The sequence below is a fragment of the Bombus vosnesenskii genome, unplaced genomic scaffold (assembly GCF_011952255.1).
Source record: "Bombus vosnesenskii isolate JDL3184/JDL3185 unplaced genomic scaffold, Bvos_JDL3184-5_v1.1 scf7180000013398, whole genome shotgun sequence".
Lineage (NCBI taxonomy): Eukaryota > Metazoa > Arthropoda > Insecta > Hymenoptera > Apidae > Bombus > Bombus vosnesenskii.
In genome coordinates, this window is record NW_022883023.1 from 547,059 (window position 1) to 561,125 (window position 14,067).

Consider the following 14,067-nt stretch of genomic DNA (forward strand, 5'->3'; position numbering starts at 1 on the left):
AAATTATGTAAAAGACTACATTTGAAATGCACCAAAAGCATCGGTTTTGTTTTATGAAACTCGATATGAAAAATTTCTGCAGAAAGAATTAGTTTAGTTCAAAGTGTGCTTACCTAGGAATTTCTTTATATTAAAAGTACAATTACGTTCTCCGCTCGTTACACAGGAATACGTTTAATTCAAACTTTATGAAAGTCGTTTGATACTCTGCCGAAGTTTGGTTACAAGAACGTGGTATGCGAACTTATAATATTCTTCCTTATAATCATCCGCCTTCAGGTTCGATCGTTTTCTCGTAAAGTTTTTCGACGCATTCTACGAAAAGAGGAAAACACCTGAGACCAGAAGTTTTCTAATACTTTAAAAGAAAACGATTTACTCGTCAATCGCGATCTTGAAGCTTAAAATAAAACAACGAAACGAACTTTTCTATTTGGCAATCGACAAATTAAGTCGCGAATAAATATCGAAGCGAAATTTATTTCAGTTCGTGTTTCTCATTTATTTCGTATTTACTTGTGTCTGATTTTTTATACACAGATCAACATGAGAAAATACTTTAGACACGCCTACCACCCTCCTGAAAGGATCGTCCTGCGTGAATGTAAAATCACGGTTAATCGATCGTTCACTTGTAAACGGGGGTGTATGTAATAATTATGTAAATATCCATTTACAAAATTGCGTAGATTTAATCGAGATTCCTTTATTTTTAGTCTCGATCTTGCTCGATAAAGTATTTATTAGAAATTTTCTCTTTATCTCCAAGAGTGATTTGTGCTCTTTTAAGAAATGCGTTCATGCATAAGGGTAAGCGTAAAGTAGAAAACACGAAGACACTCCGAACAAATCTCGTATATTGTTAGCAGCGTTCTTTTCCCTTCTTCTTCGATGGGTCTTCTTTGACTAGTCCTGCGTGTGCTCGGAGAAGAATCAAGAAGGGATTGAGATTCTAAAGTAAGACAGGGATTATACTATACTTTGTTAAATGTTGCTACCTACGCTGCCATGATTACAGAAGGATCTTGTATACGACGTTTAAGGCTTACGACGTTTACTAGTAAATTGAAAATCGACTTTCAGAAAATATCCTTGGACAAGGAAATTTGAAACACACGATGCAGATGAATGTAACGAGACTAGCGGAAAATAAAATCTGCGATATAAAATTTAGCGAGACAGCTTTCATCAGGGCTGTAGCGAAGCAATTTCGCTCGATGATGAGGAGAAAAGAAGTAATTATGATGAATGTGAAATGATCTTTCACGAAAACGTATATTGCAGTTAAGTGACATCGAATAATAGATGCATCTTGGAAAATCGCAGCTAAAGACGAATTTCAAATGCGGAATTCGGCTAAAAACTTTCTCCGTACCGCCTATTATTAAAATGTCGATTTCATAAAATTAACATAAATGAATATGCGAATGAACAATTCATATATTCATATAAATTGTACGGCAAACTTGTCAGTGTAAGTCATGAAAATGATCAATCACCAAATTCTTTACGCGTTGATTTTCAAAAGTTTGTGAAATATGGAAACTCTTTTTCGTTACTCGTTTTATACGAAAAATATCATCTATCTTCTCCATCGCAATACACAAAACTATCATGCAGCACAGTCATGCACGAAGCTCATAAATCACATGACGAAACTATGTATCTTTTGATTTCGAAGAATATTAAGAAATCCCTGTTATTGCGATATTAATCCCATTTGTCGATAAAAGTTAATAAGGGGCTGTATCGAGGTACGTTAAAGGAATAATCGAAAGAAATCGAGGTCAGAAGTTATGTGAATTGCGAACGAAAGATTACGAGAGAAACTTGAAGAGCTATTGGAGCTATCGTAAAGATTCCTACCTTTGCATATTTTATACAAAAAGGAAACGAGACTATTCGATAAAAATTTATGTGAAAAAGTTATACTTAACAAGATTTCGTTATTTGACCGTCGTTCTAATCCTCTAACGCGTCAGTAAGATAAAAACTAATTCCGAGAAAGACAAAACGAGATAAATCTGGACCACCGTACCACTGGATAGGCTTCTAATATCTCGAATTATATTTCGAATTATATTTCGAAAGGTTAAAGTCCTTCGATGGTTCTCGAGGAATAAAAACCGGATACCAAAAAAGGGAAGAAGAAGAAAGAGGGAAAAAGAAACAAAAGCGAGGGAAAAAAGCGAAAGCGATCCTTTAATCTCCGAAAGCGTAGAACTCCTTGCGGAAGCTCCAGCTGGCAGCAAATAGAAAGCACTCGGTGAGCCGTTGAGACGAAATTTTATTTCACCGGGGAACGCCGAAAGAGCGTTCGTTACGCCTCGTTTCCATGACTCACAGGAAGCCGTCGAATCGCCGGGAAAAGGAACTTGAAAATCTCCAAGCAGACACGACGCGTCTCCCCGCCGCGCCCACGCAAACGGGCAAGGCGAACTTTCACCCTCTGAATTCCTCGTTTGTGCAATTCAGCCGCGTAATCTAATGAGCAAACGTCGAGACTCGGCCGTCCGGACCCGGAAATTGAAGTATACATTATAGAACACCGCGTTTTCTATGCAGCTTGCACACCGCCGTCATAAAACCAGGTCGCGCATTCCTCGAAAGTCGCTGCGCTTAAAATATACACAACTACCGGCCGCAGTTCACTCTTAGCTCTTTGCTTCTGTCCGCTCCCTTTGCCCGGCTTAGTAATGCCGCGGTTTTCATTTTGACGCCGCGCACCGGCTCAATCTGACGTTAAACTCGCCGCAATTTACCGGCCGAGCACGCATTGATTCTGCACTTCGTAATTCATCCAATTTGTCGGAGTACATTTAACGAGAGAACGCTGACCTAGAGAGATGGGTGTGTAGCTTTTTATTCGAACCGATACAGGCGATAGATGTTGTGCGGTATCGTGTAACGTAATAAATGACGCTACGGGGTATGTTATGTCCTGCAGAAACCCCTGAAGGTGCTGCAGTTGGTCTAGTAAAAAATTTAGCATTGATGGCTTACATTAGCGTTGGATCTCAACCTTCACCAATTTTTGAATTCTTAGAGGAATGGTCTATGGGAAATTTAGAAGGAATTGCACCAAGTGCAATAGCTGATGCAACAAAACTATTCGTAAATTGTTGGGTTGGTATTCACAGAGACTCAGATCAATTAATGGCTACTTTACGTAAATTAAGAAGACAAATGGACATTATTGTATAAGAAGTATCTATGATAAGAGATATTAGAGACCGTGAAATCAGAATATATACAGATGCAGGAAGAATTAGTAGGCCTTTATTAATTGTTGAAGGACAAACCTTACTATTAAAGAAAAGACACATTGACATGTTAAAAGAAAGAGATTACAATAATGATGGCTGGCAAGAATTAGTTGGTAGCGGAGTTGTTGAATATATTGATACTTTAGAAGAAGAAACTGTTATGATTGCAATGTCTCCTGAAGATTTGAGACAAGAAAAGGAATATGCTTATTGTACAACATATACACATTGTGAAATTCATCCAGCAACGATTCTGAGAGTGTGTGCCTCTATTATTCCATTCCCTGATCACAATCAAAGTCCAAGAAATACTTATCAAAATGCAAAATGGGTAAACAAGCTATGGGAGTATATATTACAATAAATAACGCATGATCTCACGTGATTTGCGTTTTCATCCTGCTACGTTCCTCTGGGTTATTTCCCGATTAAATTGTGTTCTTTGATCGCTGAGACTTTTTTTTTAAGTTTAAAGGTCGTTTGAAGAAATAGTTGTAATTCTCCGTCTTCACCTTGTTTAAGTTTCCCTTAGAACGTTAAGCTTCCGTGTTTATTGAAACGTGAGCGAGATTAGATCGCAACAGTTCGAAGACCGTAGGGAGACCAAAGTAGTATTAGGGACGTATAGTCAGCCATAAATATCTCTCGCATAGAGTAGACAGAGCGCAACCGAAAGTATACGTCGTTACTCGTAAAGTTAATAGGTAACTCGCAAGGAATCTCCCTTTACGGAAAACTTACATGCTAAGAAGCATCTAAACATCCAATCGAGGTAACCTGTTCGTTCAGTCATTTCATTTTTATTTTTCATTACATTCCGCTTAAATTCGTTCCTCCCTGTGGAGCAAACAAAAACGCACAAAGGGGATGTTTAGACAATTTACATTTAAAGTGCTTCATCCAACGTTACGACGGTATATTCAAGGAACGATGACAATTATCCAAGCTCTTTGAAGCGTCTTGTCGTTAGACCGTAATTCACTAGTACCGATTTCCGTTATTCTAGAGCTCTTGGCAAATTTATCTCCTTGAACACGGTGCTTTGTGGATTACTTTTGCGCGTGCCTGCAGACTAGTTATTTTGTGAGTCATTCTTCAGCCACGGAGACAACGACGAAAGCAAAGGAAGATGAAAGTTATTACGGTTTCATGCGAACAGTTCGACAAATTCAATTACGAAGCTTACGGTCGATACTCGTTGTTTCTTCGTGGAATTTGACTTGGCCATGCTCGAGCTGGTTCCGCGTTAAGCCTTTTATACAGATCGCTGGAAGAAGGATATCTCCACGAATAATTAATTTTCCACCTAACGAGGATTAATTAATTTTACCGATTTCATGCCCCAACGAAGTTCTCGTGACTTTTCGTGCTTCATTATCCTCGCTAGACTATGGAAAATTGATATTCTTCCTAGCTGGAGTTGTCCCCGATAACGGATTTTCAATTTTGACAGGATTCAATTTTAGTGATTTCTTTAAATAAATTATAACGTACGTTGGCCGTTGTAAATTTCTATTTACAAGTTATAACGTGGATTGATTTTCCATTGGAGTTAATTAAATTCATATATTATCACGTTGACATTGTTTGAACGATCTAGATTGTTATTTGATATTTGATTCGTGTTTGGATAATCGATAGATCAGGGAATGAATTATTAACGTTCACGAAATATTATATATCTGTGCAAAAAGTTGCACTGAACAATTCATCGAAAACGCATCGTATGCATTTTTTAAAGCACCTTCAATGGATACAACATATTTACGACATAATTCTGTTCGACCATTTACACCAAATAATTTTGCAAATAACAACTTTGTGAGAAAAGTTGATTAGTTTAATTATTGAAACCTAACCAATTAAAGTAAATTACCAAGAAAAGGAAAAGTAGCAACGTCCATACTCAGAATCAAATCATATAAAAATTACTCATTCCCGCAGATTGAGAATTTAGAACCCACCTGCGCAGACTGTAATTAGATAATTACAGTACAACTGCTACTTTTCTTTGCCCAAAGAAGAAAGTTCCAATCAGATGATTTGATAAATGTACATACAAGATGTTTACGTATGAAATATACCAGCAGAGATGGGCTGTATGTAGCTGATAATCAAAGCTCGTCCATTTACGATAATTGTTCATTGTTTCAGGAATGGATGGACTACAACCTTCAATGGAACGAGTCCGAGTACGGTGGCGTGAAGGACCTTCGAATTACACCGAACAAGCTTTGGAAGCCAGACATTCTCATGTACAACAGGTAACAGAATCTTGTTGCATTTGCATAGGTAATTTGGTCTCGCACGATAAATCGATCGGCAAACCTAATTATCGCGCGTGACAAAGTAAAACCCCAATGAATGCCTGCTCGTTAAAAACGTATTCGGTTACTTCCGCGAACGAAAACTCTATCGACGAGCCGTTAAATTTATTTCATTAAAGTATTCGCGGTTGGTCAAAGTATCCACGGAATAAAAATGAAACGCGAAGAAAGAAAAAATGAGAGAGAATTTTTCGAGTTTCGATTAAATTCGTTATTTCGCTAAAAGTAAAAGCTAAACTCGATCAAACGTGAATTCGGGCATTCTTTAAATAAATCCCGCGTAAATTTAATCGCCAGTTTTGTCTAAAGGATTCGAATTCCATCGCGACACTCGTCATGTTACCTGCACGCGTTTAATCCGTGGTCGTTACAGCGTTCATGAAAACTTGCACATCCGGAAACGTCGATAAAAATAAACGTACCTTTGATCGTTTCGAACCGTCACCGATACCGTTCGCGTATCGTGTATCACGAATCGCTCGATTTTATTACATCCTAGCCAAACTTCGCTGATTAATATTTGCACCAATGCTTACAGTGAAAAAACATATAAATAACGCTTTCCGTACGACTCCTATTTGTGAAAGATATCGTTACTTTGCCAACTGTTGTAAAAATAAAGAAAGAACAAGGTGGCCGTCCGAAATATGCAGTTACGTATCTTTCTTTGTTGAGCAGCTTTGTTGTTGACCTTCTTTAGGAAAAAACAAGTTTGTAAACTTATTATTATATGTACAAACCTGCTTTGTACGGTATGGGATTAACGTTCAACCGAATAAAGTTTGACTTGGCGTCTTTCGATTTTCTTTTAAATTTCAAAGCGTGGAATCAAATTTTCGAACACGAGGCCTTGCTGTTCCTTTTTCTTGGGAAAATCAAGCTCGTAAATTCTCGTGTCAAAGCACGGAACGTGATAAATTTTAGTACTTATAGAACAGTAGCTATTGTCTATTTTAATTTTTCGAATTCGATCTTGTCTTATCAAACTTTTCTTATTAAAAATCATTCTTTATCGTTGGTACTTTTACAATACTTTTAACGATGCTATCGATAAACAAACAGAATGGGTGAAGCACGATTCTATACTAAAAGTTAGAATTAGTTATGCTCATGTACCCGATGGACTTTAGAATTCCATTTTGTGCAGCCAAGATAGAGCTCCAGTGCAAAATGTCGCTACGCGTTATTTTTAAACGCAAGGTCGACTATTTCATGCCGCATGTTCTCGGAAAACATCCGATGATTAAACGAAAGCAAAAATTCAGTCTTATCAGAAATGTACAGGCATCGGTGATTCGTAAAAATAATTTAAAACGGTGTTCAAACGCGTGTGCGCGAGTAATCTGCATCAAAGCAATTCACAAATCGAAATTCTACCCGTGGCATTTTTATCCACAATGGGATTGGAAGCGACAAAATCGAGTTAATTCGTGGTACACGCAATACGTCCGCGTAATCCGATACATTCGAGTTGCAATTACACGCGGTTGGTCGACCGCGGAGTTTAAGCCGTGCAACTTTAAAAGCTCGTTGCCGAATTCGGGTCGTCAATATTTTACAGTCGAATTCCTCGGTCAAATTAAGCGAGAGCTTGCAGCAATAGGAACTCGCTGGAAACCAAGGTTTCCGTTCCGCCGTAAAACTGCATTCTTTGTTTCCGAAGTCGTGCTCGACCGCGACCGCGTAAGAAGCAAGAAGGGACGCGTGATAACGAAATAAACGGAGAAGAAGAGAAAAGTAAACGTAAAAGGGGGAAGCGTAAAATCGTTTTCAGAGCGAAACGTACACCTCGAGACGTTAAACTCGGCAAAACAACGGATCGAATAAAACGTAAAAGATCACTGGCTAAAGAAAACCGTCGACAAGCCCGGATTAAAAGCTGCGCGTTCGATGCCCCGAACCGAGAGGAACTAAGATTTTCAGAATGTTTCAGAAACCCACGGCGGCTACACATTATGTATGTCGTCGATTGCGTAAAACGAATATACATACGTTTCACACGACGCTTACCTTTCCCTCATTTTCACACGACGATTTTCCCGACTATTTAGATTTAAAGCGTCGAGGGTACGTAAACATAATCCCAGTGTTGCTTCGCATCTCTTACGAAAATTCTATACATACTCGATTACTATATACACATTCTGTCACGAACATACATATACATTATGGTTATATATATATATATATACATATATCGAAGTCTCCCTAAAGTGCATGCGTTTTCTTGAGTCCCAACAATACACTATCTTATCCAGTACATACTACCTGTATATTTACATTTCTCATTTGTACATATTTTATACATTATAGATAGATCTATCTATGCACATACTCTTCCTGCAGAATATTTCGATCCTAACCGTAGATACATTTTTTGGGACGAGCCGCCTGGTATTTCGTATCTCTCTTTGGTGCCTCTTTCCCAATTTTTCCATACGATGCAGGTGTGTACATACATCGCGAGAACGTTTTTACTTCGCAAAAGTGTTTTTTTTTTTTTAACGTGGCAGTGTTTAGAGGCGAAATAAAATGACCGGTCGGCTCGTGCGTATTCTTTTCGTACATACTGATACATGAATTGCGATAACGCAGAGGCATTAATCGCATATATTTCGATCATATTCATTTTTCCAAAGGTCGCGAGGGCCACGGTGTTACGTCGTTTATTTATAAGAACAGAAGGGTACTCAGACGCTCCAATAAAGGTAGAAAGTAACGTTAGAAGATAAAAGCGTTTCTGTTTACGTTTCCATCGCTGCGTTCACCCTTCCAATTACAATTCTTCGTGTATCGAAGATTATTTCTGCTTGAACGAGAAAATCGTCCAATTTCCAAAATGACACGTCGGGGATCAAAGGAAATTGTATTCTCTCTAAATCAGAAAATTGTAGCTGCCTTCGTGTTTTCCGAATCGTCAGTTTTTCTTTCTCCATTGACATTCGAGTACCGGAAGTAAATGTACGCCATACATTCGCGATCGCGTGGAACCGCGAAAGAAGAAGAAGCAGCGGATTCCCCGATGCAACGATTTCGAGAGAGAAATCCCCGAAGCAGGTGGAGCGTTCTCCATCTAGTTTCCTCGACGATTAACGCCGTGGCTTCCTCTCGTTCTCAGCCACTTGCTCACACAGCCTTCTAGATTAATTAGTTATAGATTATTAATAGGCAATGCAGCAGCAACTCTCTGCATATATGGTAGGCGCGAGCAAGCAACACGCGGAGCGTCCCGGCGCGTTCCACGTTCTGCTGGCCCGCAATATTGATACGCCCGCTACTCGGCTGTCAGCCGATTCCCATCGCCGCTGGAATCGATCGCCCTCGTTGAATACACCCGCCATTCCGGCGAATTATTACACATTCTCACAGTGATACCGCGTCACGTACTACGCGTTGCATAGTGGCGCGAGTTTCCGATCCGCTTGCTGAATAATGGATTAACGAGCGAGGCCGGCCGCGATTTAAGCCGCTGCGATCAGACGAACGGTACGGACCTTTCGGATAACGCGCTCCGACGTGAACTATATTTTTCCGGCTTCCAACCCTCGGATCAATGGGATTTGACGTTTGAGCAGAGACTTTATTTCGCGGCGACACGAAATCCGATGCCGATTTTGCATCGGGATTCGGCCACGGAACCCGTGAAATTTGGCCAGATGAATAAAAAACTTTTCCTTTCCTCTGAGAAGTGTAGATTAGGCGTTGGTTTCCGCTTGTACTTGTTTGTATTTTCAGATTTACAGGCGAGATTGACTTTTGCAGATTCAAATTTATTTTATAAATAACGACCTTTGTGCTTGGTGGTTCTTTATAGTTCGTATTAATTCGAAAGTACAGGTCGTTTATCAAATATTCGAACGTTCAAAGATAAAACTTCTTTCAGTTTTTGAAAAGCTTGTACGTTCGTTTCTTGAAATTTGCGATCGGTCGTACACGAACAGACACCAATGGCTTGTACTCCAACCGTAAACAAAAATGGAGAAATTACGTTTCCACGATGAATCGTAGCTTGAGATTACAGTAAACCGAGAAACGCGGGAAAGGCGACTTTTTTCGTTCTGATAAAACTTTGTAATCATCGGAGCCGAGTGATTGCTACATAAACAGAACTACCCTACCCTTGTAAAATTAAAGTCAACTAATAATACGTATATCGTACGAGAGAAACGGGAATTTTATGTCAAGTCCAATTTAACGTAATTAGTAACCGCAAGGTTAGACGATAGTCCCTCCCTATTCGCGTTCCTGTGTCAGTTTATCTGAAAATCACTTAATTCTCGTAATCGCGTTGATCTCCTGAATTCCTCGAGGAACTCCTTCGAAATTCGGTAGCTCGCAGGAAATCCGGCGAAACTGTTCCAGCACGTGAATAGCAAAAAACAAAAAAGCAAAAAACAAAAAAGACAAAAAGAACGAAAGACTAAAGCGGCAAGAGAGATAGCCGAGGATTGCGCAGACGCGTATCGAGCTCGTTGTAGAAGGTAAGAAGAGAAATGGCGGGATCATGGAGCTCGTGTTTGAGGGGACAAGAGGGACGAAACGTTGAATCTTCTTTCAACAGTACCTAACGATTGACCACATTGGTCAACCAGGGGCTAACAAGAGCTGGGAATTTCACGTGAATTGTTACCTCCGCAAAGCGTGTCAGATCGTTTCGATTAATTGATTTTGCAGAGTAGAGAAACTTTGATTACTGAACGTTATCGTGAAACTAGTGATTCTATTCGGCCTGTTGTTGTTTCAACCAGATGTTTTAATTCCAATACCGGTTCTATATAATGACGGTACAGTGATAACGTAAGATTTGTTAGGTAAAGAAAGGGAAGCTTTCGCTTAAAAATGCCTTAGCGGAGAAAACGAAGTTTATGCGTAAAGCAAGAAATTCCAACGTAAATGAAATACCAACGAGACGGTATACAAAGAAGAGACAAATAAAATAGAATATACGGTAGCCACATGAAAACTTCCTAACGTTTAAACATTCTTAATAATATCTTGATTTCAATTTGTAATTCCAATCTTTATTCGTTCCTTCCACGTTTGAAAAATTCACATTTGAAACACAGAGTATGCAAACATGGAAGTGTTTCCCGAATAGTCAATATTGAACATTGTTAAGTAAACCGAACTTCGATCTTTCGAATCCTCGAAATATTACGTCGCCTCCAAAAATATATCTTTTCGTTTCCAATTCGATTATCATTCCAAAAATTAATAAAGTCTCTGGACACGGTCGTACGCGATACCGGGTGTATCGATCAAAAAAAAGAACGATCGATAAAGCAATATGAAAGAGTAAACGTATCGGTACGTTCGCACGTACTTTCAAATTATCATGTACAGGTAGGACGAAAATAATAGGAGCAGGGCATGCGCCCATTTAGCAAGACAGTGTACATACCCTGGGGAACAGTTACCACGAGTAGTTCTTTCAAAGAGAAAGGTGTTTCCTGCGAAACCGTAAAGCGAATCCCGAACATCCCGCTCCGAGGTACTTTTAGTCGGTACTACCGAATTTAAGCTGCTATAACCTGGAGGTTAAAGCTTCGAGACTGGCGTGCAACTCGTAAAATCCGTTTCATTCGAACACCCTCGCGAATGTACGTAATGCACTGCCTTGCCACAGCCATGAATTGATCAGGTCCTTATGAAATTTGTACCAGACTAGTCGATTCCCTTTATATATCGATCAACGTCACATTTCATTACTTAATTATCGGACGAATGAATTTTGAAGGTCCAAAGATTTGAATCTTTATATTGTAGGCTCGTTTATTGATACTAAGAAGCTACTCTTTTTGTTATTATTATATTATATATATTATCTTTGTATATTATATTATTATTATATTTTGTTATCGTTGAGAAAATTCAAAGCGAGTCGAGAATCTAGAATTTGCTGAAATTAGCGATCATTTAATTTTGTAAGTTTCATTCTGCGGGTTTTATTCATTTCATACCTTCGTTTGAACAATTTTCATTAACGTTTTTATTTTCATTAACAATTTTTCGTCTTCGTTAACAAAATCGGATAATCTTTTACGCGGAATAGAGAGATCCAATAAGCATCGTTCAAAATTAGGACGCGAAACGAATAATTTATTTCTAGTCCGTGTACAGATGATAAATGATGACATCCGTGGCAAAGAGAAATAGAAATTCAATCGGCCAATACCGAATTCTATCCACTGCGAAATTCACTCGGAATGTGTTGTTACCTGGAAAACATTTCCGTAACGTTAACATAACGATGTATATATGGTCGATGTTTGGTCAACGGAATTTCACCGTCCACATTTGTCAAAGTAATTTCCACTTCTACCTGTCGTTTTCGTTAGGGGAATGTTACGGGTTTATGTACCAAAATTTTATCGTTCCATCATGTTGCTTTTGACAATATTTGTTTAAACACGCTTCCTTTAAACAATTGTTGCAACGCAATGCTTTTTACGCGCGATTAAATGCGTTTCAAATTCTGTTACTCGAAATGCATACGGATAATCCATATTTTGAATCGTCCTCGATTCCCATCGAATGATTCTCTTCGAACGATCAACGGAAGGAAAGAAAAAGATCAGTCACAACGATACGCATAATTCGGAACTTTTGACGAGTGTCAGGCATACGCGTAGTTTTCAAAATGCCTCGTGAGACAATATAATAAACGACGTAACGTTAGGGAGGAATTAGCAGTAAGAGAAAAAGATGATAGTAGCAATCAAGAATTTTAACGAATTGTCATTACCATCATTGAAATTACTTGTAAAAAGTGCCTGGAAGAAAGTTATTACGTACTTATAGGAATCGAATAAACAGATATAAACAAGGTATTTTGATGAAGATCGTTTTAACAATTTGATGACGAATAATTTAAAAAGAAATGCTTCTTTTTCATCGGGAAGAGCGCAACCGTAAATGTTGAAATCGATAAAAAATTAATTTCTTCAAGAGCGATCGTAAAATCACGAGATCATCTTCTCACCTTGTCACGTATCCTCCGTCGAAAGTCTATCCAGTGGCGCCCTAATACGGTCACGAATTTGTCATAATCACGTTACACGCTGTTCTCTGCGGTAATCACTCGGCTTAATCGGCTTAAGGACGCGGGTGGAATAGGATCGTTGGTCGCAGCGGCAAATCTGGAGATCGTTGATCCCACGAATCCACGTTAAAACTCTGGTCGAGATCGATCAGGATGAACACATCCTTTTACACGCGTCTTTTATATTCGCACGCGAATCAATGAAACTGCCACGATACCGTCTCTTACGTACCAATGAGGATGCAGATCGCGGCGGAAGTTGCTGGACGCGGCGCTGGCGAATACGGCTTACAGCGGGTGGCGGTTGTAATTATGTGAATAATTAATAGAGACGCGACGTCAGGCCACCCCGTCACTGCGGGCCACCGCAGCACCGGGCCCGAAACCCGCCCCCTCAAAACACGCGCAACACGTAGCTACGTTTTAGCATTCCTGCGGAACGACCAGAATACCGGCGAACGCAACTACTCCAGCACTGCGATCGCGCCAGACCGAGCCACCGATCTATCTACACGCAGGTCACGTACGGTTCGACGTGCACGCGCGGGTCAACTCTCCGAGCTATGCAAACTATCGTCGCCGGGATTCGATCGAGATTCGACCGGTCAGACGATGTTTTCGTTCGCGGTGTCAACGCGTTAATTTTATACGCTGATTTTAACTAACACGCCGCACCGGTACAGACTATGCGGGCTGATTGAAATTGCGCGACTGGTTTGGGGGAATCGATTTCCCAGTTTCCTGGTTGGATGCACGTATTTGACTGGTTGCACGGAGAAATGTCCAAACCGTCGTAGAAATAAAAATGTATTATGTCCGGAGAATGTTTTATTTGACTTTATAAATAGTCTTGCTCGGTAAGGTAACATCGGAATTTTTAATAAAGTTTTCAATTTGAAACGCGTGAATAATTTTCTCCAATTGTGCTACTTCTCGATTCGCCCATTTTCAGAATCCACCTACGTTCGCAATGTAGCCTGATCGTGTTACATTTATACAGTTAATATTCAATCGTATTATTTAACGCAATTTGTGAAATTAGTTGGTCACGGTTGTTTGTATAATTAAGGAAAAGTTGGCGGAGTCGGTACTGTTACAAAATATGTTAGAATATTACATGGTATTCAATTTTGTCATTACGTAGTTTACAAAATTTCGAATATTCTTCATTTTGATAATTCCATAATTTATCAAATGATTTACAAAGGCAAGAATACTTTGATAATTTACATATTTGAGAAATCTTATTAATACTGTCCGTAATAAATTTAATATCCCGATTGCAATAATTGTGAAGATACTCTTCAATTAAACAACTAATTATATCGCGTAAATCTATCGACAATTGTTGAGAATGTCAATTTCAATTATTAAGAATTATTATATTGAGAGAACATTGTTTCGATGAAAAAGGCTTAGCCATGCGTCATCT

General features: G+C 39.2%; 1 protein-coding gene across 4 annotated transcripts in view; it reads left to right on the forward strand.

Moving 5' to 3' along the window:
• LOC117237727 (neuronal acetylcholine receptor subunit alpha-7) overlaps positions 1-14,067 on the forward strand; it is a 264,165-nt gene that overhangs the window by 125,781 nt on the left and 124,317 nt on the right. For all 4 annotated transcript variants that reach the window (XM_033502018.1, XM_033502016.1, XM_033502017.1 and 1 more), the window contains exon 5: positions 5,421-5,530. In XM_033502018.1, the coding sequence (XP_033357909.1) occupies positions 5,421-5,530 (110 nt within the window). The remainder of the gene's footprint in view (positions 1-5,420; positions 5,531-14,067) is intronic.